Source organism: Sapajus apella, unplaced genomic scaffold (genome assembly GCF_009761245.1).
Source record: "Sapajus apella isolate SASKATOON/1434 unplaced genomic scaffold, GSC_monkey_1.0 scaffold2, whole genome shotgun sequence".
In the NCBI taxonomy this organism is placed as follows: domain Eukaryota; kingdom Metazoa; phylum Chordata; class Mammalia; order Primates; family Cebidae; genus Sapajus; species Sapajus apella.
Genome location: NW_022436942.1, coordinates 8,604,048 through 8,626,389, shown reverse-complemented (window position 1 = coordinate 8,626,389; position 22,342 = coordinate 8,604,048). Strand labels below are relative to the sequence as shown.

The window sequence follows — 22,342 nt, the reverse complement described above, 5'->3', positions numbered from 1 at the left end:
CTCACAGTGGTTTTGCATTTAACAGGTAGAAGTGCGGTACACAAATTAACTCTACTGAACTTCTAACCAGGGTATTCTGAATGTACAGGAACCTTGTTATAAAGTGCCTCGATATACTCTAGATGTTAATGCTAGTAAGTGCCCGCAGATTTCAAATGTTTCATGGCCATTCCATCTCCTATATGCCTTAGCATCACTTCCTCCTCTATGTTCTCAAAGTTCTTTGTGCATATCTCCATTAATACATATTCAATTTTACTGGAATTAATTGCACATGTCCTCCTCCTCCAACAACCTAAGAACCCCTTGAGGTGAGGGAAAAATGTAGCATTTAAACACTGAGTCCACACCTGCCCTGAGTGTGGACTAAGTGGTATGACTGAGCTAGACATGGCAGCCGAAGATAAGCAAGAAACTCCCTGCACTCAATGAGCTCACAGTCTGAGACAGGAGGCCAACCTGTACATAAATTATCATAATATTGGTGGGGCTCTATGCCATAATAAAAAAAACGAAATGTAAATTGAAGAAGTGGTTCAAAAGGGGGACCAATCAGTCCTGCACTGTGTTGGGTAGAGTTGCGGGACAGTGGAGATGAAGGAGGCGGCAGAGGCAACTGCATCTATCCGTGCTTGATGAATGAAAGAATGGATGAATACCCTCCATGTACACAGCCATCCAGTTTTACGTGACATCAACTTCATTTAGACAGGAGGGAAAAAAGATAATCTATAAAAATTTTGTAGAACTTTGACTTATTCAGTTCTATTTGTTACTGACATTTAAAACTATGTGCTTTAAATTTACTATATCAAAAATCTTTATTAGTAATCTTAGTGCCAATACTATATTTTACAAATATGCGATTTTCAATATCTATAACCCTAAACTAAGATGAAAAATTAGAAGGCTGACATTTCCTAAAATAATATGTTCTACTAAAAAGAGGGGGGAAAATAATCAATGGCATGAACTCAATGTTAAATAGAATGACCTATACAGCGAATAACCAGAGCCACTAAAAAGGATAGAAAGAAAACCATTCCCAACTCAAAACAACATACACACACCTTTCTGGGTCAAGTAATGTCATCATATTGTATTATATAATTGTAAGTAGAATGTCTCCTTTTCTTAATTTCTTTGTCCAAATTAAGACTTCAACTAAATTATTTAAAATATATGCAGAAAATTCAAACTCAAGAAACTGGAGATAAAAACTCTTTTTACCCAAAAATCCTCCTCCAAAAATGAGGGGTCACTTTATACCTAGTCTTTACAATGTCTGTCAAATTATAGGACATCTCTCAAATGCAGGACTTTATCTTGAAACACAGTCCTATTTGTAGAAGGCATGTTAGAATGAAATCACCTCAACCAATGGATGATGAAAAGATTACTTGACAATTAAGAAAAAAAGGTTAACATAGATTAAGTAGTTATTCTTAGGATAGAACCTAAAAAATTGTAATTGCTGACTATTATTAAGAAACAATCCCTTAAGTGAGTACTTTAAAAAGCAATGGTCACGTGGTTATTATAATAAAGAAGACAAATGAACAACCACTGGGCAAATAAAACCAACCACCCTAATGCTATATGAGAGGTACTTGGGACTTAGCATAAAATTTCCAGTGACTAGACTCTAAACAGATTCAAAAAATACATCTCAAACATAGAAAGAAATGAAGATGACATACGGACTCAAAAACTAATGTGACTCAAAAATGAGTTATTATTCCAACAACCAAGTCACTTACGTCTGAGTGCATTTGAAGAGTGTGAATACGCTCCTTCCTGAAATGTTAGGAGTGGGAAAATGAAGTAGTACTGTACCTTATATTTAGGAACCTCATAATCCGCTGCCTATAGTAAATGACTTCCAAGAGACAAAAGTAAAACATGGCCCATATTAAATGTCTATAAGCTGGTCAACTAAAACTGTTATCATCATCCATGATCATTGACGTCTTAGCTAAAAATTCTTACTCTTTTCCAACTTTAATTTACTTTTTGAATTATTTTTCCCAAAGAAATTAAGGCAAACTATACCACTAATTTAAATATTTAAAACCACCAATATAGTATTTAATTTAACATTACTAAGATATCCTAATAGGAAACCTTGAAAAGTCTATCTTAAATTGACAACAATGTTCTCTTCCATCAAGGCAGGATAAGAAATCTCATCTTACTATGACTTCAGTTTTAACAATCTTCTCAGTCCATTTGATATTTACGTCTGAGGCCTAAACTCATCTTAGCTTAAAGAAATCTCAGAAAAAACAGTCTTCCAAAACAAGGAGTTTCGCATAACCTCAACATAGTGTCATGCCTAAACACAACAGGCAGTGGCTGATACCGATTTGCCGGCCACACATTGTTCTACCTCTTTCCTGCTTTTCCTCACTCCCACTATTAGACTCCTTAGTCAGGAGATCTTTGCCAAGATGTGGGATGGTCATCAACTGCTCAAGAATTTAGCTGACTCACTGCCTTTCTCTAGTCATGGCTGCTTTCAATGCTCATAGTGTTAACTTGATTTCACTAAGGTGAATATATGAACATTGCCCCAGATAATATCTGGGACAGCTTTGAACGTTGTCTTTTACTTTGCCTGTGCTGTCTTTGAGCCATGCTCAAATAGAGAAGTAAAAAGCAAAGGAGTGGCAAAAGTGGAAGGAATTAAGTGACCTCCTGAAACAATATGCAGAGCATGGCAGTTGCCAGGACATATGTCTGGGTGCTGCAGCTCAAAGAACCAGCAGCTCAGAGCACTAGCCCCTTCCCCCAGAGGTTGATTACCTATAATTGTGGGCCATGGTTTTAAGTACTGAGCTAAATAAAAGACTCATTCCCCATCCAAATTATCCTTCTGTTTACAATGAGAGGGGGAAGTGGGATGTTTACTAATGCCTAATCTAAACAGAAACATTTTCGTTTAGCCTGTTCTCACAGAACAACTGTCAAGATATGATTTAAAAGATGCTAATTACACAATAACAAAAATGTTCCATTGTCTATCCTTTGAGTATAAGAAGCTAGTACTAAAGTAGCACTTACCAACTCTAGAATTACCCTTCCCCTCAAACCTACCTTCAGATCCCCAGAGTTTCTTCCATATGTTAGAGTACCCCAACACTGTAGCTCAAGCCTCTAACAGCACAGGCTGCACCTTTCTTTTGCCTACAAACTGTAACAGTACACACTGACAATGGTCATCCCTATCAGACAAATTATTTAATCTTGAAAATTAATTTTCAGTTGATAGAGTGGAGGTCTGGAGATTATGAAATAATCAAATCTATAATGATATAATTCCACAAATTGAGTCTATTAGCACAATCAAATGTTTGACAGTAAAAAGCACTAACTTAAAAGACTTCAATACATACTAATTTCTGAAGAGCCAGTGCCATTAAAAAAAACACACACTGATAATTTACATCCTAATACATACGTTCCTGATACTTTTAATGCTATTACTGAATCATACTTCTTTAAATTGTGGTCTCTGTTACCAAATGGAACTCATTGTGAAATTAAAGTGTTAATAGAACTCATTGTGAAATTAAAGTGTTAATAGAGGCTGGAAGAACATGAGGGCTTATTGAGCTCATGTACACTCACCTGATTTGGCATGCTTCCCTTCACACGTGTCCAAGCCCCAGCTTTATATAAATACTGAGCTGGGCTGAGAAATTTTGCTCTATATTCAGAATTCACCTTCCTAATAGAAATGAAATGAAAGTAAATATTTCACCATTTGATCACTGAAATACCGTATTTTCCTATTAAAATACATACCCGAGCCTTTGATGTTTCCAAGGAGTAAGCTTCTTTTTAGGCTGGTGTAAGGCTTTCAATTCCATCTCTGCTTCCAATTTTAAAGGATCGTCTATTTTATTACACTGAAATGGAAATAACTTAAGCTTTTTATGCTTAAAATGTTACACATCAAAGTGAAAACATGGATGTTATAAAGTTAGATTTGAATATTTAATTACATTTCCATTTTTAGAAGCTTAAATACTAAAGAAAACAAAAATCATAAGAAATCAACAAACAAATTTTGAAATTTTTAGTATATTTGGTTATTTTTGAAGTTTCGCTCAGGATATAGTTTCATTTTCTAACAATGAAGATTTCAGATCTTTGGCTAAGGAAGAAAACTTTTAAGTTAACAAATACGTATCTAAATAATGTTAGCACATACTGAACTTGATATTCTAAATTTATAATTGTGTTACAGTAACTAAACATAGGATCCTGATGAATTAGTTACCAGGTTACCTTACTGAATGACAATCTTTTTTTCCACAATAATATCATAGGCCCAATGTGTGTGTGTGTGTGTATAGATCATTTTACTTTCAGTCATATTTACCTGTAATTAGACACTTTCTATTTTTAGGACCTATAACACATCAGGTATCAACATTCCAGGAGATTCAAAAATAGTATTTATACCCCATTTACCTGTAATTTATAATCATTTTAGCCTGATTCTGCAACTTAAGAGGCTATAATTTCGCACAAAAGCAGTTGTTTCTATATTCTGAGGTAAATCATGTGAATTACACTGGCTATAATTTGGCATGCTAAAGCTTTGGTTTAAAATACACATGATGCCTGGGCATGAAGGCTCATGCCTATAATCCCAGCACTTTGGAAGGCCAAGGTGGGCGGATCACCTGAGGCTAAGATTTCAAGATCAGCCTGGCCAACATAGTGAAATCCCATCTCTACTAAAAATTTAAAAATTAGTCGGACATGGTGGCATGCACCTGCAGTCTCAGCTACTCAGTAGGCTGATGCAGAAGAATTGCCTGAACCCGGAAGGCAGAGGTTGTAGTGAGCCGAGATTGCACCACTACACTCCAACCTGGGTGACAGAGTGAGACTCTATCTTGAAAAAAATAAAAAAATAAAAAATAAAATAAAATATATGTGAGTATATATGTGTTTAATTTCCATAACCTAAAATAAGTATTTCTATCACTACTGTTACCCCTGGAGATTACTGTAAATACAGTCATTTGATATTAAACATAGTAGACTTACCTGCTATATTGTTAAGTACTCATCATGCTGTATCATTTTTATTTATGCCTGTCTCTCCACTAGCCAAGAGCTGCTTGGGGCTGTGTTTGCCAGCCTTATATTCTCAGTACCAACCCATGTCTGCTCCTAGTAGCCGGTTCAATGAACATTTGATGAACAAATGAATTAATGAACTAGTAAAAACCAAAAACTTCCAGGTGGTAGTAAGTAAAAGAAAATGTGGAGAATCTAAAATAATGGGGATTTTGTATGGTAAGATTAAAAGTTGATGAATACCTTCTTTTCAGGAGATACTGTTTCAAGATTTCTGTTTTCACTCAAATCACTTCTTAATTTTGGTTCTTTCACTGGAGATAAACCCTTGAAATTTCTTTTGTATTCAGTTTCAAGGACGATTGAGTTACTTTTGAATGGCTGAACAAACTGGCTTTTATTGTGGAAAACCTTAAAACAAAAATTAGTTTAGTTTAGTTTTGTTCATTAAATACAAAGAACTTTGGTCTTCAATTACGTAATGAAACATACATAAAGTTGAATTACAGGACAAAAAAATAGAAAAATCATAAATGACTGTAATTTCATTTCACATATATTATTAACATCCAGATGTCAACTTTATATACTCATTACTATGTTCTGAATAATAGTTTTGTAATCAAAATATAGCTTATAACCAAAATAAATATTGGCATATTTTAATGTGACATAGACATTAGCTTTAAGGCAACTCTGTTGTCAGTTCTACAGGTTTTTCTCTTTCTCCCTGACATGATATTTTTCTTCCTGCTTTAATAGAAAATTCTTGACATTTTTGAGTACTCAATATGTTCAATATTTAACTTTTCTTCCCTTGGCTTATTTTCAGTGTATTTTATTAAGGCAAAAAAAATGTCCTGAGCAAATGCTACATTTCTATTGTTAAATGTTTCCTTTTACCCCTACTATTTCACAATATGGTTTCTATTTCATGGCATGCTACCAATGATTACAAGGAAAGCAAATGGAAAAGATAAGGAACTCAAACAAGTTATATTACTGCTTTGTAATGCTGAACAGTACAATCTTCATACAGATCAGATCTAAACAGTATATCTTTTTTTAGTACAGTATAACCTCAAGGACTTTCCTGTCAAAAACTGTTCTGACTCCTTTGCATATTAATATAAGACATCCTTTCAGAAAGCAGGTGTCTAATAGAAATGAACAACCTTTTTAGAGGTTTTCTATTAACGAGCATTGAAAGCTGTCTCAAAGCTCTTCAATCCATAGACCCTGAAATCGAAATGCTTTGAACAATGAGCATTTGCTTCTTTAAAAATTATGTGAAACACTTATTAAAGAAGGCAGTAAAACTGCCAGTGAATATACTGAAAGAGATTTCTCTTATAAAAGTAACACTTCTACACAACACTTTCGCTGACATTAAAAGTCCTATTTGTTGATGATAGGGCTTTGAGTTGAATCAGCTCTAGCTTAAAGGTCAAATACTCTATAAAAAACTGAATAATTACAAGTTTCAGGTTGTAAGTAATGTTTTAGGTACACTTAATCTTCAAGAAAACCTGTAGCAAGCAAAAGAGGTACCGATCCTATATACCATGTTAATAAAGGGTACTTACCACTTTGTTACCTCGTAGGATTTTAAAATGTTATATAAATTTCAAAGGTATTTTAAAAATTGAACAATGGCCGGGCATGGTGGCTCACACCTGGGAGCCCAGCACTTTGGGGGACCGAGGTAGGCAGATCACAAGGTCAGGAGTTTGAGACCAGCCTAGCCAATGTGGTGAAACCCCATCTCTACTAAAAATACAAAAATTAGCAGGGTCTGGTGGCACGCACCTGTAGTCCCAGCTACTTGGGAGGCTGAGGCAGAAGAATCGCTTGAACCCAGGAGGCAAAATTTGCAGGGAGCCAAGATCACGCCACTGCACTCCAGCCTGGGTAACAGGATAAGACTCTGTCTCAAAACAAAAAAACAAAAATAAAAACTGAATAATAATTAAGCCCAAAGCTGTCACAATTTTTAGGTTTTTTTTATCTTAATGTAAGATGACTAGATGTTATTGTCTTGCTGAATCTAATTATCCCATCAGTCCTTAGGGGCGTACACAATATACAAGTGAATGTTGACATACAGAAGAAAATGAATATGAGGGCGTGTGAAAGTGTGTATTTATAAAGAAAATCACAAAGACCAGATTAAAAAAAAGACTAAGCCATTATAGGTCTCTGGGGATATTCTGAGTGGAGGTATTTCCTGTCTATGCCTAGAAGTACTATGAAGAACATAAATGAGAGTTAAAAGCCTAAGAACTGCCTAAAGGATGAAGGTAGTAAAACAACAGACTATTTATTAGTAGTGGTATCTCAATACTAAAATAGTGCAAAAGTATAATGTAATCTAATATCATATTGTTACAGCTTTTGAATTTTACAAATATAGTTATACTGACAATGCCTGTTACTATTCATCTGATATAAGGACAAAATTACATATCTTGTGTTACTGTCAACGTACTTTATATTTATTAAAATAATTATTCAAAGCAGTTATGCCTCTCTTGGAATACAGGAAACATGCAATATTTTAGTCAACAACACACAACATTTTAGAATAAAATCAATTTAATGATTTTTTAATAAGTAAAAAAATCTTATAGCATGCAAAAACTTACCAGTTCCCCAAGTTTTCATTACCCTGTCTCATATTTAGTATATGTGATGCATCTGGCAACAATGATCATCAGTAGCCTAGGACAGTATAATATTACTACTATAAATCATAAGTAACAGATGATTTTAGTAAAACTCTCATTTTTGGCTTTCTAGAACCTACCTCCAGGCTACTTAAGTACCCAATTTCTTTCAACTCCTAATTCTAAGTAAATCTACATTACTAGATAATGGTACTCAGAAATGTATTACATCCATTAAACTACCTGATTGGCTGCAAAAGCTGGAGCAGTTTCTTTAGAAGTCTTCCAAACAAATTGCCTTTGATATTCAGAATTTCTCAAGGCATTATTAGAAGGAACAACAGTCAATCCAGCTTTCTTACGTAGAAGTCTATCCAACTGTTCAAAAAAAGAATCCACTCAAAGACATTAAAAATTTCTATTCAAACTTTTAAAAAATTGTAGTAAAAAATGCAAAACATGAAATCTACCCTCTTAACAAAATTTTAGGTCTACAGTACAAAATTGTTAACTACATGTGCATTATGGTACAGCAAAATTTTTTCAACTTATAAATAGTATCTTTTTTCAAGCGTCAAACCATTTAAAATTCCTTTCTATCAAAGAACTATTATGCATCCTAAGAAAAATATAATACCTCTCAGTCCTTTCCTACTAATCATTCATCATTAAATCTATTACCAAAAAGTCCCAGCATCTTGCCTCATCTGCACACTGCTTCTGTGAACTCCGTTTTTTGTCCACCAGACTCACACATCACCTTCCTTATTCCCTTTCACCCCCACCTTTTTCAACAAGCTAGAGATTCTTCTCCAACAGTCTGAAATGCCTCTTCAGGGTCCCAGTCAGTGGTGGACATGAACCAGAGAAGAAGCAGTGGAACAGAAACGAGAAAGAAATGTGGAAGGCAGTGAGATCCCCATGTAAGTTCCTGCAGCCTCTGCTTATGTGCTCACAGGGACGTGCTGCAGGCCAGCTGTGACACCAGAGAATAGAAATGCAAGATCTTTGAGAGATAGCCAGAGCTCTCCTTCCTTTTGCATTTCATCAATTGAGTTTCTGTTTGTCTTCTGGTACATGATAAGAAACTGAAAAGGGACTAGGTAGAAGTCAGATGAGCACCTTGCCAGAAGTAAGGACCTACTCCCCTTCTCTGTCTCAATTTGATCTCTCCCTTAGGACTCAGGTGAAAATATAGGATGAATAAAATCCAAAGGCAGGAAGGCTATCCAATGAAGGGATGTCATAGTATAACTAGTACGAAATAGCAAGTAGTAATAATAGAACTAATTCACAGTAACTAAAGTCAACAGCCTCTTATCAACTATTCTTATAGACATTAGACAAGAAAACAATGGAAAATTCTGAAACACAAAATGTAATATTACTGAAATGGGGATGACACCAACAAAGAATTCTATGCTTTTCAAAAGAAATACAGTGAATATGCCTACCCCATTATCTACATTTTCCGAAAGAACCTTGATAGACTGTTCCAGTTCCACATTTTCACTAACTGGTTTATGATTTGCTACACCCTCATTATTTTCCACAACATCGGAAGCGCCTTCAGCTCTGGAGTCTGCAGAGTGAGATCTGGTTCTTTTGGGAACCCTGGAAGCTTCTAGTGAGTGAACTCTGTCTTGAGTAACATCCTTTTGTTCTGCTTCTTGTGATTTTGGTGTTTCCGGGGCTTCTGGTTCTGGTGATACAACCACATTGCTCTCTGAGTTAGCTCCATTCCACTCAAGAGATTTTGATATCTGTGGGTCATGGTAAGGGACTCTTCTTTTTGAAATAAAACTTGGCTCTTTCACGATCCCTACAAAACACAGTATACAAAAATAGCAGTTACCAAAGCAAAAAGTTACAAAGATAACTTTTAGGAACACTTACGAAGGAGAAATGAAATTTAAAATTTAGTTCAGATATATTTATTTATATATCCACAAAATATCCTTCAGATTATATGATTTTAAAAGTTCAGTTTTCCAACATAAAATATTTAATTTTGCTTTTAAAAGTATTAAAAATCTAACCATAACAAAAATTAAAAATCAGGGGGTCACAATGTTCCAGTTATCCTAACAAAAGTCACTAGAATTGCCACATGATAGACCTGGCAAGCCAGGCAGTACATGTTGCCTCCGTTTCTAATTACTTTCCTGTGCTACTTAACGGAACAATGGGCCCTGGTACTGTCAAAATTTGGAACTTTTCACAAAGCTGCTCTTATGTGGAGCAGACCAAGATGAGAAGGGATGAGATGTCATTATGCTGGATCTTAGTTCTACATCTGCCTTGATTTCCTGAGAATTAAAAAAGAATAAGCCCTTTTAACAAGAGCTAAGATACAATTTCTCTATATTTCTGTCTGAAAAGGAAATGTTCAAAAACTTAACTTTCTATGGAGGTAAGAGGAGCTTTGCAGAATGACAGCCACTGAGAGACTGCCCTAGTTTAGGGCCATTCTTTAAGTATGTTGCAGGGGGGAGAAGAAAGATTAAGACCAGAACGGAAAGAAAGGGAAGGTGGAAAGAAAATTGGGCACAAAGTAAAACCCAGGGTTCCTTAGCCTCTGTTGTAGGTGTGTTGGCCATGGCACCCAGGGTCCTTACCCTTTTAAAAGGCTTCCCTAGACCAGAGGCCTTCATGCTGAGTGGATATCTGTTTGGAGGCACACAAAGATGTTTCAGGGAGGGTAAACAGAAGTGGGCAGCATAAGGGAATCATTTTCCAGATCCTTAACTCCATATGTGCTCTCTCGCCTGATGCTGATCTATCTGCCTGAGAGCTGCATCTGCCATCTGCAGTTCCATCTCCCACAGCCCCTTTCATAATCTCCCTTTTCCCACTTTACAAAAGAAAGACACACCTCTTAACCAGCTGGAAACTTACTCCAGTGCACCCCCCAGGGTAGAACAAGATCTCAGGGTTAGGGAGCCAAACAAAGGGACAATTTAAGCTTATCACCGAGGGAGACTATTTGACAGCAAAGCAAAGCAGGTAGATATTAGAAATAACAAAGGAATAGCACCTTATTTCATATAGCTCCAAGAATTTTCCATCTACTTTCTTAGTATTAAAATTCAGGTATGAGAGGGATGTCATGTGAAATGTACATAATGCATATTAACACATTTACCTTAATTAAAGATAAACAGACTTTTTTCCTCACAGAAAATAATTCTTGGCCAGTTACTTTCCCAATGGATACTGACTTTGCCAACTGTATGATACATATTTTCCATAAATGGAATGGGCTGAATTGGCAGTTCCAAAGTTTTTACAAAATATATGTAAAACATATGAGCACTATGAATATACCAGAAATTATATCATTCAAAACTATTCATAAAAATTTATTATAAAAAATATCAATTTAGAAATGTGTGATGGGGGCACAATGTTCTTCGAAATTTTTCTAGGAAGTATAAAAGCAAAAACGCTTGAAGATCACCAATTAGACTTCTCTCTGCTTTAACACAGAGGCAGGTTTTTGGTAGAAGAGCAAAATGAAAGAAGATGCTTAAGTTGGTCTGCTGTCGTCTCTCAGCACCAGCAAATCCCCAGGGTAAAAATATACTACTCTAAAAGAAGGTACTACCAGTCCTGGGTAATACCGCTATTTTTTTTTTTTGCTAACCTCCCACCTCCCATTCTGAGCAATATGGAGGTCTTGCTCGGTCCCTCCTCCTGACCTAAAATTTCCCACTAACGTTCCTCTTCTAGTTCATTCCTTCCTTCATTACATACCATACTCTAAGGTGGCTTTGCTCCTATGGTCTCATTTCATCACCTTCCCCTCAAATGCAGCTCATCTAAACTGAAATGTTACTGGACAACTATGCAGTTTAACGAATTTTCCAGTGTCATAATTGCCCTGCAGGCTCTCAGCAGGGTGGGATATCTATGCTTAAACAGAGATTTATTTGGATTCTTAATCTAATGGAGGCTCAACTATGTGGCATTTCTGGTCATTTGTAAAAAGAGGATTATGAGTAGAGGGATTTTCCTAGCACCCTGCTAGGGAAGCAGGGATACCCAGTCTCTGAAGTTTGGCTCTGGGTCAGATCATGATGCTTCGGAGAAGCCCTAAAAGAGACACCCACTCTTGCCCACTTTTCCCTTTATTCTCCAGACCTAATCCTCAAAATACCTCTGCATCTTCCTAACTTCTCAGGCTTGGTACACTACCCATAAGTCTTTTCCTGGCTTCAAATATCTAACATTTATGTGACTTACCTGCCCGCTTGCACATATCACATGTAGGACACTAAGCACTGATCCATGTACATGAAGCAGGCCCTTAATATGCAACATTTCATTTAACCCTCCTAGCAATCCTATGCAACAGGATTGCTTCCTAAAATCTCACTTGGTGAAATCAGCTCAATTAGGCCCACATCACACAGCTATCGTGGATTCAAATTTAGGCTTATTCATTCATTCAAAAATTAGTATCAAGAAGCAATAGACTGTTCGAAGCCTTATGTTAGGTACCGGGTAGGAACAAGGTGGTGAATAAGCTCTAATATGCTAGTAAGGAGGAATTAAACAAGCAGGTACAATGAAATCAGTCTGTCTCCTTTCTCTTCTATAGGCCTCTAGGAAACCCTGGCCCAGGACTCTGACTTCTCTGGGATACAGGGAGGAAGCATATGTGATAACAAGAATATGACCTCTGAAATAATTTGTTTTGCACAAAACAGACTTGATTTCAAATCACTGTTCTGCCACTTACTAGCTGAAAAGCTGGGGAAAGCAATGTAATCTTCCTAAGCTTTTATTCCTCAAGACCTTGGGAGTACTCTTCCCCAGCCTTGTCCTTTCAACTTTCAGGTCACAGCTCAAATATATCACTTCCTCAAAAAGAGCCTTTCCAAGCCATCTAATGTAAAGCGTTTTCCCTCCAATCCACCCCTCCCCCATGTTACCTATCACACTTCCCTACAATTTTATATAAAACCCTGAAATTCCCTTATTTATTGGGTGACTTGCTGTTTCTCTCCACAGTTAAGGGACTTTGTTTCAGGGCTATATTCCTAATGTTCCCAGACCAAACTGAGGTTCAGGTTGCTATTTCTTGTGCCCAATAACAAGATGCACAGGAACTAGGGAGAAAAAGAGTTTTTATTTCAATAAAGGGTTACAGTGAGAAGGCCAGGAAATTATTGCCATACAAACACAAAATTACAAAGTTTGTCAGAGCTTATATACCATTAAGTGTTCATCTAAGGACATAAGTGATTATCTTCTTTTAATCTATAACTCAAGTCTGAGTCCTGAAGACCTTTTTCTGCAGCCTCAGTAAATTTACTTAATCTAAGTGGATCTAGGTGCTGGGGTGATTACCCTTATCTTGTCTCCTGCTAAATCACAGAGGTTTGGGGAGTTCTTTCAGGTCTCCAATAAACTTGTTTGTGGAAGCCTCGGGAGTTTCTTCAGACCTCCAGTAAAATTTGTTTAATCCTAAAAGAGTCCTGTTAAGAATTCCTTATTTTGTCATGCATTACAGCCCAGGAAAGGCGTAGGCAAAACTCTTGATGGACTTTTGTTACATCCCAGCCTTTGTGTAAGGGCACTGGCTTTTCTTAGCTTTTAATATTTAACTTAACCATTCAGTCAGTACTGAAAGTTATGATGGAGGCCTGCATTAATGAAACCTGGCCTGCCCCACTAGGAGCTGAGAACAGTCCTAGCTCATAGTAAACCTTCAATAAATATTTGATTAAGAAATGAATATATCAATCAGGAACCGAACTTTTAATAAATCATTTGGTAAACTTAGCCCAAGGTTCAATTAACCCAAGTTATAACGGCTTAGCCCAAGTTATAAACTTAGCCCAAGTCGGAAGGGGTATTAGCTTGCTCAACTTACCTAATTGATCCGATCTAAGTCCAGCCCACGGGTACTTTCGCCCCACAGAGGAATTACAAGATTCTGACAAATAAGACTTTTTCCACAGGAAATTCCTCTGGTATTCACTCAGCCCCTGTAATGCAAAGTACACTTTAAATATAGTGCAATTAAGGAATGATGTTTTAAAGCAGACATTAGTAAAAAAAAATAATTTCTGAACCTCCCAAGAGAGACTTCAGACTGAAAATTAAACACAGACGAGCTCCTTAATAAGAGTTAATTTTACCCAGCCCTATGCTAAGCAGTTCACACGTGTTATATCCTTTAATCCTCAACACCACTTGAGGCAGATGCTAACAGGAATCCCAGGCTCAGGGGTTACCCTTTCACTTGTTATGATTCCAAAGCATGAGTTCTTGTCGGATAACTAGTGACAATCTAAATTCTCATCTTTCTAGATTTATCGCAAGTGTTCACCGAATACACAATATTATGCATTATGCCTAGGACCTTTTGCTATTTGATAACTCAACAAAAGACAAACTTCCCTTCCATTCTGATATACAAGCCTTTAAGATAAATGAAGAGTCAGGAGTTGTGGGACGCTGTGGCCACCTGTCAAGTTGCAGGATGCTAGTCCCTGACAGCTACCAGCTACCTGGAACTTTTAACATACCCTAGGACAAAATGCACGATGAAAAATGTGTATTTCTTTATACCCCGTCTTTACTAAGAACCCATTTCTCAAGCCTTTAAAAGCCACATACACTAAAGTTTTAAAAGTAATGGGGGTTAAATGCTAAACCGAATCTGAAGTAGCCTTTGGTGCTCTCTGCAAAGTGACCTCCTCCCATCTCCACTCCTCTTGAGTCCCCCTAAGTAAATCTATCTCGCACCAGCTGACTCTTCCGCATACAGCAACCTGGAAATGTGAGTGAGCGGAGAGGGAGCTAGGTAAGACGCAAGGGAGAGATTCTGGGGCCCCGCAGGCAGGCCCCGGGGCTGGCAGCGTCAGCCGGGCCGAGGACTGAGGCGCAGAAGAGCAACGTGACCTCGACGCTCCGCACCAGCCTAAAGGTGCGGAGGCTCCTCTCAGCCACATTCCGGCCCGGGAACCCCAGCCTCACCTTGAAGCGCACCGGCATGTCGTCCGGCGCCGGAGCCCCAGCCACTCGGACAGTTAACGGGACAAAAAGCTCCGAGGGGGCGGGGCGATAACAGTCGGTTCCCTAGCAAAGCCACGGTCCGGCGTCCCCGACTACGCGCCGGCGCACTCCGCGCTTCCCGCCTAGAGCCCCGTCGCTCTGTTTTTCCCCGCCCATCTTGGAGCCTAAGGGCCAATAGAGACTCGCAGACTGCCTTACCGCCATTAGGATTTGACCAATGAGTGCCTGAAAGGGAGCCGCCCACCTCCCGTGCCAAATCCTGGGGGTTGATAGAGATGGCGGGCGGAAGGACTCCCAATAAGGCTCCCGGAACCGGGCTGGGCGGGACCCCAGTAGTGCTGCCCTGGGTTGGGTGGACTGGCGCCTGGTTCGCGGGCTCCCGCGCAGGAATGCGTCTGCCTGCTGGTGGAATTCGCCAGCCGCCAGCCTCGCCGGCCCAGGTACTTGACAGCATCAAACGTGAAAGTGTGTTCTTAATTCTAAAATCTGTGACAGAACCGAACGCTTCTTTTTCTGACAGGAAAGTGCTCAGATGTATTCTGCTGAATATCGGTTCATACAGCCGACAGCCGCATTACAGTTTATTGTCACATCAAAAGGGAAAGGCCAAAAATAAATATAGCTTAGGCAGGATTTTTGAAACTTTATTGAAACTCGAAAGACAAAGTGCTGTCTCTTCCTCCAGTGATGTTCTTCCTCCCTCAATCTCTACCCTCTCCAAAATGATACACATACAGCGCTAAGATGAGGAAACGTTTATTAGAGATGCTTGTGAGACTCAATTTCAACCCTTTAGCCTTGTCTCTCCTCTCACCCTTTTTTTAAAAACAAAACTTCATCTGATTTTAATAGACTATTGCCATCATCGTCGATAAATATTTCTTGACAGAACACTGCTGATTCTGAGAATTGGGAAAGAAATAAACTGTCCAGATAGCTCTCTAATATACTTGGGAAGGAAGTACATATATTTATTCAATAATGGTGTAATGAAATGTGTCAAATGAAAGGTGTCAATGATAAGGGCTGCAGGAACTGGGATCAGGGAGTCATTTCTGAGGGCAGAAAATGCCTCAGGAGGAAATATTCAGACTACAAGGACTGCAATAAATAAAAAGTGGGATGATGAAAGGGCAGATGTCTGAATGGAATGCTGCCAGTCTTCTTCCAGGAACAACAAATGACTGCCTTTTACATTTGTCATGTGTTGACTGAATAAAAGTATACCTCTCCTAAACTTTCAAATATCAACACCAACCCTTGCTGCTTCCCGGTAAGCATTTTCCGCAAAAGCTGTCTTCCTGAATCCTGATTGATGTCTCTGTTCTTCATCATCACTGAGATACTTAAAAATTCATTTGAAGAAGCCACCTGATATCTGGAACAAAGAGCATATTATATTAGTCCCGATGCCGCCATGTATCCAGGGGGCCCTTGATTAATGTTAATTGGTGATGACAGCATCTCTGTCGTGTAAATTAAGAATGGCACAAACAAGACACAGTGGAACATAAAAGTCATCTGCAGGAAGGCAGCCCATCTTATAGGGTAAGAAAAGCACAACCCTGGTTGTACACACTGCTTTGTTACCACAAAATGCTAAGGTGAAATCCGCAAAAGCAAATGTGTAAAATGTAGCCTGTCTGCTAAACAAGGGCAAAGATCACTGCAGAAGAGCTCTGCTGAGCAGGGAGTAAATGACAGGAAAACCAAACAGCAGATGGTAAAAACAACTTAGTCACATCTCAGGCTTCCTAGAGATGTATCATAAAGACTTAAGGAAGAAGATTTTACTTTGCTATTGTTAAAAGCCTACCCCAGTTTAAAAGGCAAAGATATAGAAATGAAAAAAAAAAGTGACAACCTTAGTAAATGAGTTTGTAGCCTGTGTTTTACCAGCTCTTATCTTCTCTGCTACTGCAGGAAACAGTACCCAGTACCCTACAAAGTTCCACCCATGTTTGGGGAGTCCCTAGGAGGTATTTCCCGTGTGCTCACAGCAACCACAGAGTATGTGCCCCTGCCGCTTGTCCCAATAGCCATACATCTGTAGGTGTCACTCTTGCTACTGGCTATCACAGCCACTTTAGCTTGATACTGAGTCTCCACTGGGCATAGCAACTGGGCACAGCCACTCCTCAAACTGCCTGGCATTGGTGGTAATCTACGGCAAAGCCCCTCTCCTTTTTGCGTTACCCTCTTTGAAGTGAGTAACACTGTATCTTAGAGAGCCGCCTTTTCATTTGTATTTTAGCCTTTCTCAACTCCAAAGGGCTTAAAATGAAGTCCTTAGAGTCTAGGCCAAAAAGCAACTCCTCAAGTGGCAGATCTCATGCTGTGCTTCTCTCTCCCACTAGCTAAGCGCTCTTACTGGGACAATGGTATCACACCTGGCTCACTCTTCCCTTCATTGATTTCTCTGTTACTCATACAAAGATTTCTGCCTATCACCTTTGAGAGACTGAATGCACAACCTCTATGAAAGGCATTTTGGCAGTTTGATCCAGGAGTTCCTCTTCTATTAATTTGTCTTACAGATAGACTCACACATATGTGAAAAAAAAATATTAATTTAAGGTTGTTTAATGTACTATTTCTAGTTATGAAAGGTTGAAAAAAACCTAAATGTCCATTTAGAGAGAACTAGTCAAATATATTACGGTTCATCCAAATCCAAAGAGTAGTGCAAGCTGTTCTCCTTTAGGCCTTCTGATCCTGCACAGATACGTTAGGTCCAATCAGGAAAACAGACCCTACGCTAGGCATTTCAACAAAGAGAACTTAATATAAGCTATTGGTTCATTAGTTACTGGAGAACTTAAAGCCAAAAGGAGAAATAGAGAAGAGGACGTCCAGAAAGCAGCTCACACTCTAAGCCTGAGAGAACAAAAAGAAAATGTTGAGGTTACTAAAATGTGGAGGTTTGTAGGAGAGGCCTCCTGGAGTTGGTCAGACCTCTGAGAAAGGGTCACTACCCCACTGGTGGGGTGCCTCTGAGGAGACAAAATGAGACTGCCTCTGGGAACATCTGGAAAAAAGAAAAGCTGGAGACTGCAACCCACTGCCACTGTGGAGTAGAAGATCACTGTTCAGGTGCTGCGGGGAGGAACAGCAAGAAAAAGAGCATCCCAGTCTTTCCCTAGCATCCTTTCTTGGCAAACATAACAGGGAGCTGGTCATGTGGTTTGTAGAGTTTGAAGGGTAAGACTGGAACTGACATGCAACTGCTTATTAAATTGGATATTTCCATATAACCCCTAACAAGAAAGAGGCACCTCTTTATGAGCTAACATAGAAAACTCTCAAAGAAAAAAAGCAAGGCTTAGAAGACTCTGTATGGTATACCATAAGTTGAGATAAAAGAAAGAAAAGTGAATAAAAGAAAGAAAACCTGTTGTATGATGTTGTATACTGATGTCATTCACAGGCACTTCCTCACTCATGAGTCCAGCTCCATTAGCGGCAGCTGTAAAGAAAAGAGCATTTTATTCAGTTTACTGAGAAGATAAGGAAACGTTAAGGTATGGATAGTTACCATTGGGGCTATTCTCCTTAAATAAAATAACTCCATTGGCCGTTTCTAGATTTATCTTGACATAGTTATCACAATAAGGCTGTTGCTCCTTTTAGAGACAAAAACATATCAAAATCCTTTGAAACAAATTTTGTTTGCACTTGAAATGTAGATATCCTCATCTACTACTCATTCTATTAAAAAAAGGAAGTCAACCACTTCACAAATTAATAATCTATCATTTTCTCAGTAGCAGTTGAAACATTGAAGAATTTGTATTTACCTCTAGCTATATTTATTTTTATTTAACAAAAGAAAAGTGTATATGAGCAAACACATCAGACGAAGGCTGAAGAAGGGAGGTACAAAGATGAATAAGACATAGCCCCTGCCTTCGAATATGATTATAATCTTCTAATAGGGGACCTATACGTACACAAAGAGCATAGGAAATAGAAAGGAGAAAGTGAGAAAGGGGCTAAGTGTGAGCACCTTGGTATTCTAAAGATATTGCTTTTAAATCTGGAGCCAGAAAGTTTGATCCATGATGGGCGATTAAAGAGCAGGCAGGATAAAGGAGCTGATTTTAAATTCCATCCTGGGAAACACCTGATCTAGAGGCCTTTTCCTTTTTTTGTTCTGCCCTGGGTAGCTGAATCCAAGCCAGACGTTCCTTAAGAAGATTCAACTCACATGTGCTCAAGATCAGTTCTCAGAAAGGTAAATTACTTGCTTTCTGTTGTCTTTTTTTTTTCCTTGTTGCTTCAGAAATCAGAGTAATGCTGTTTAGAAACTACTGTTTTATCAATATAGTGATACACAGCCTTGTATTTACATATATGTAATTTTCTCTGAAATACCTTACAAGGTAACTGAAATTCCAGTTTTGGGGCTTAGTAATGCTCTTTAGCTCTGTAGCATTCTCTCAGGTCACACTTAATTGGGCTTTCATTGGTAAATCTTGAGCTCAGCCTTTGCCAAAAAGCAATCAGTCTGACAACCGCTTTCTTTTGCATTTTTCCATAGGTATTAACTGATTTTTCCTCCTATGAATGAATTTCTGATTGCACAACTAAGAAAAATGACAAAATTAAATCCATGGTTTCTGTCTGAGAAGCAAAATTGCTGATACTTCACATTAATGTCAGTAAGAATCGAATAAATAGGGTCTATGATTAAGACTTACCAATGAGCCAAGTGCAATTTGCCCTGCAGACTTTAGCCGGGAGATGCCTTTGTTGACAAGGGAGTGTCTGGCTTTTGAATCAGTGGGGCACCTTTTGGAGGGACTCCAGGTTCTCTTGACAACAGGAATTTTTTTCTTTTTGGTGAGCCTAGAGGATTCCTCACCATACAAGGCCATGCTGAGTAAAGCAGTTCTCAGTAAGGCATAAACCACTGGCAAGTCTCACATATCGTAATAATGTTGTGCTGCAGCTGAACAAGGCCCAGGGAATAAACTTGGGGCACAAAATTTCTTTCATTTTAATACCTTCACTGTATGATTCTGTTTTCTAACAATTGCCTTTCCTTTTCTTCACTGATTATTTATTGTCCTAACTCACCATCTCTTTGGAAAGACCTCACAGGGACCCAGATAATTTCTGGAATTGCTAACTGCTGATTTGAAAGCATTAATTCGCTCATCTCATAAAATCAGATTCTGTGTCTTGAGGTCAGATCAGCCTTTCAAAGAATCTTGTAAATCCCTACCTTTATGCCAAAATAAATTTTTAAATATTTGTTTTATCACAGAATGCATGTATATGCACCTTAATAACTGCAGCTTAAGCCCAGATGGCTACTATTATTCTTTCTGAAATCGCCTGTCTTTCTACTAATTATGGTATCTGAAGTATCAATAAGGAATCAAAAATTTTTCAGAATAGAAAGTCAGTTTCCTCTCCTTTGTGGCTTATAATTGTTGATTCCCTTAAAAGATTTTTACATGTATTCTGCTGGAGCAATTAGTTCATAAAATCTTAGTACCATGTTGTTCAGTTCATCCTTTAGCCTCTCAACTTCTGTTAATTGAATGAATGATGGTTGACAACGTAATGATATGCCCAAATGTAAAACACTGCATATATATCTATATATTGTTTTAGTATCATTGAGTACTATCTATGGAAGAAGTTTCAGGAATCATATATATTTTACTTAATCATGCTGTGGTGATGCTGAGACTGACTCATTCCAAAATCATTCCAACCTCCTTCTCCTACTGCAGAAGCTGGAAAACTAAAAATCCCTTTGACCTTAGACCCCTTTGCAGCTGAAGTGCGGGTATAATTTACATTCTGCTGATCAGAAGCACTTGCATAAACTGAGTTAGATGGGAAAAAAGCAGAGCACAGGCATCTATTACAGTGGTGTAAATCATGACAGTTGCAGCAACAGCAGCATGGTTCTAAAGTTGGCAGCTCTATCAGCAGCTTCCTGATCATAGCAGAGGTGAAGTCAGAGCTTGTAGCAAAGGCTTCTCAACTTAGCAGGCAGCTTTTTGGTTCCATGACTTCTGGACTGTAGGCTCCTTTAGTGAGTCTGTTCTGTGATGTGGCCCTGGAGTCTACTTCTTCAGCTCTCCTAATGATTCTTTAAGCCACTTGTATCAATTGTCTGTTGCCACAATAATGCTGTATAACAAACACTCCCAAATGTGGCAGCTTAAAATAATAACCATTTGTTATTGCTTTTGAATGTCTGGGTCAGTTGACCAGTTCTGTTGATGTAGGTTGTGTTTGGCTAATCCGACTAAGCCTGCTCATGAATTTGTGGCCAGCTGATGGGTTAGCTAGAAGCTGGCTGGTCTCAGATGCCTTCAGTTAGGACAACTCACCATCGTTCCATGTAGCCTCTCACTTTCTAGCAGGCTAGGCTGGATTGTTCTCATGGCAAAGGAAAGATTCCAAAAGGGATCCAAAGTACACAGGATTCCAAAGTATGCGAGGCCCCTTGAGAACTTGGCTTAGAAACAGCATACCATCACCTCTAGCACATTCTGTTAGCCAAAGCAAGTAAAAAGGCCAGCCCAGATTCAAGCTCTAGGGAAATAGACTCAAACCCTTCAGGGAAGGAGTGGCAGAGATACATTGTAAAGGAAGAATGAAGAATCCATAGACTAGTATTGCAATAGTCTTCCTCATTACTGAATACCCTGAAAATACCCTTTCTGTTTTGAATAGCTAGAATAAATTATATTATCTGCAATTTAACTGTGACCAATGCAATGCCAGTTCAGACACACGCATGCATCTTGATTCCCTCTTAAAACTCCATAAAATGACAGTAACTGAATGCCAGGGCAGACACATGCATTCATCTCAATTTCCTCTTAAAACTTCATGAAATGAGAGTAAATGAATAAAACAGGTATAAAGCAGTGAGGTCAAAGAAAATGGCAGAGGAGATAACTGTAAAATAGAGATATTAACAAATATTGAAGTTATGAAGAACAGTCTGTTGCAGACTGGATTCTCTGGAAAGCAGACCCAGAGATGAAGTTTAACGTGCTGAATGTTTATTAGTGAGGGCCCCTGAGATCAACACCTATGGAGGGGAGGGCCAGGGGGCAGAACTGGGTAGAAGGAGAAGTCAAGCTGCAAGGCAGGCCTGACAGCCTCAGCCAGCCCCACAAGGAGTCATGAACTAAAATGGTTTGTCAGAGGTGACCTGCCTTGGGCCAAAATGAGCCTCCTTAGGAAGGCTGTAACCTTGAAAAAGGTGAAGGTAACCTCTAAATGGGGCTGACAGCAGAGAGCACTCCCAGTAGCAGCTGCAACACATCCTCCCTTGAAATGAAATATGGACAGTGCATCGCTGAAAGCATGTTTCTGTTCAAGCAGTCAATATTCCTAACAAGCAGCACATACTTGAAACCTTACACACACACACACACACACACACACACACACACACACACACACACACCCCTCTGGTCCTATTGGGAGCTAGTTTCAATGCAGCTGTTAGATGCTTAGTCTTCAAACCTTCAGAAGTGAAGGGGAGTACCTGTCAGCACGAGTTCCTTTTGCCA

The 22,342-nt window shown here is 38.7% G+C and overlaps 1 protein-coding gene across 11 annotated transcripts in view; it reads right to left on the bottom strand.

The window, feature by feature from the left end:
- Positions 1–22,000, bottom strand: part of MDM1 (Mdm1 nuclear protein) — a 44,247-nt gene extending 22,247 nt beyond the window's left edge. For 2 of the 11 annotated variants that reach the window (XM_032288008.1, XM_032288012.1), the window contains exons 1-7: positions 14,754–14,937; positions 13,645–13,759; positions 9,218–9,585; positions 8,007–8,141; positions 5,341–5,508; positions 3,808–3,911; positions 3,631–3,730 (exon numbers count right to left, since the gene is read on the bottom strand). In XM_032288008.1, the coding sequence (XP_032143899.1) occupies positions 3,631–3,730; positions 3,808–3,911; positions 5,341–5,508; positions 8,007–8,141; positions 9,218–9,585; positions 13,645–13,759; positions 14,754–14,771 (1,008 nt within the window). In that variant the 5' untranslated portion in view covers positions 14,772–14,937. The other 9 variants (XM_032288022.1, XM_032288014.1, XM_032288027.1 and 6 more) reach the window with 9 other exon arrangements.
- Between the last annotated feature and the right edge of the window lie 342 nt (positions 22,001–22,342).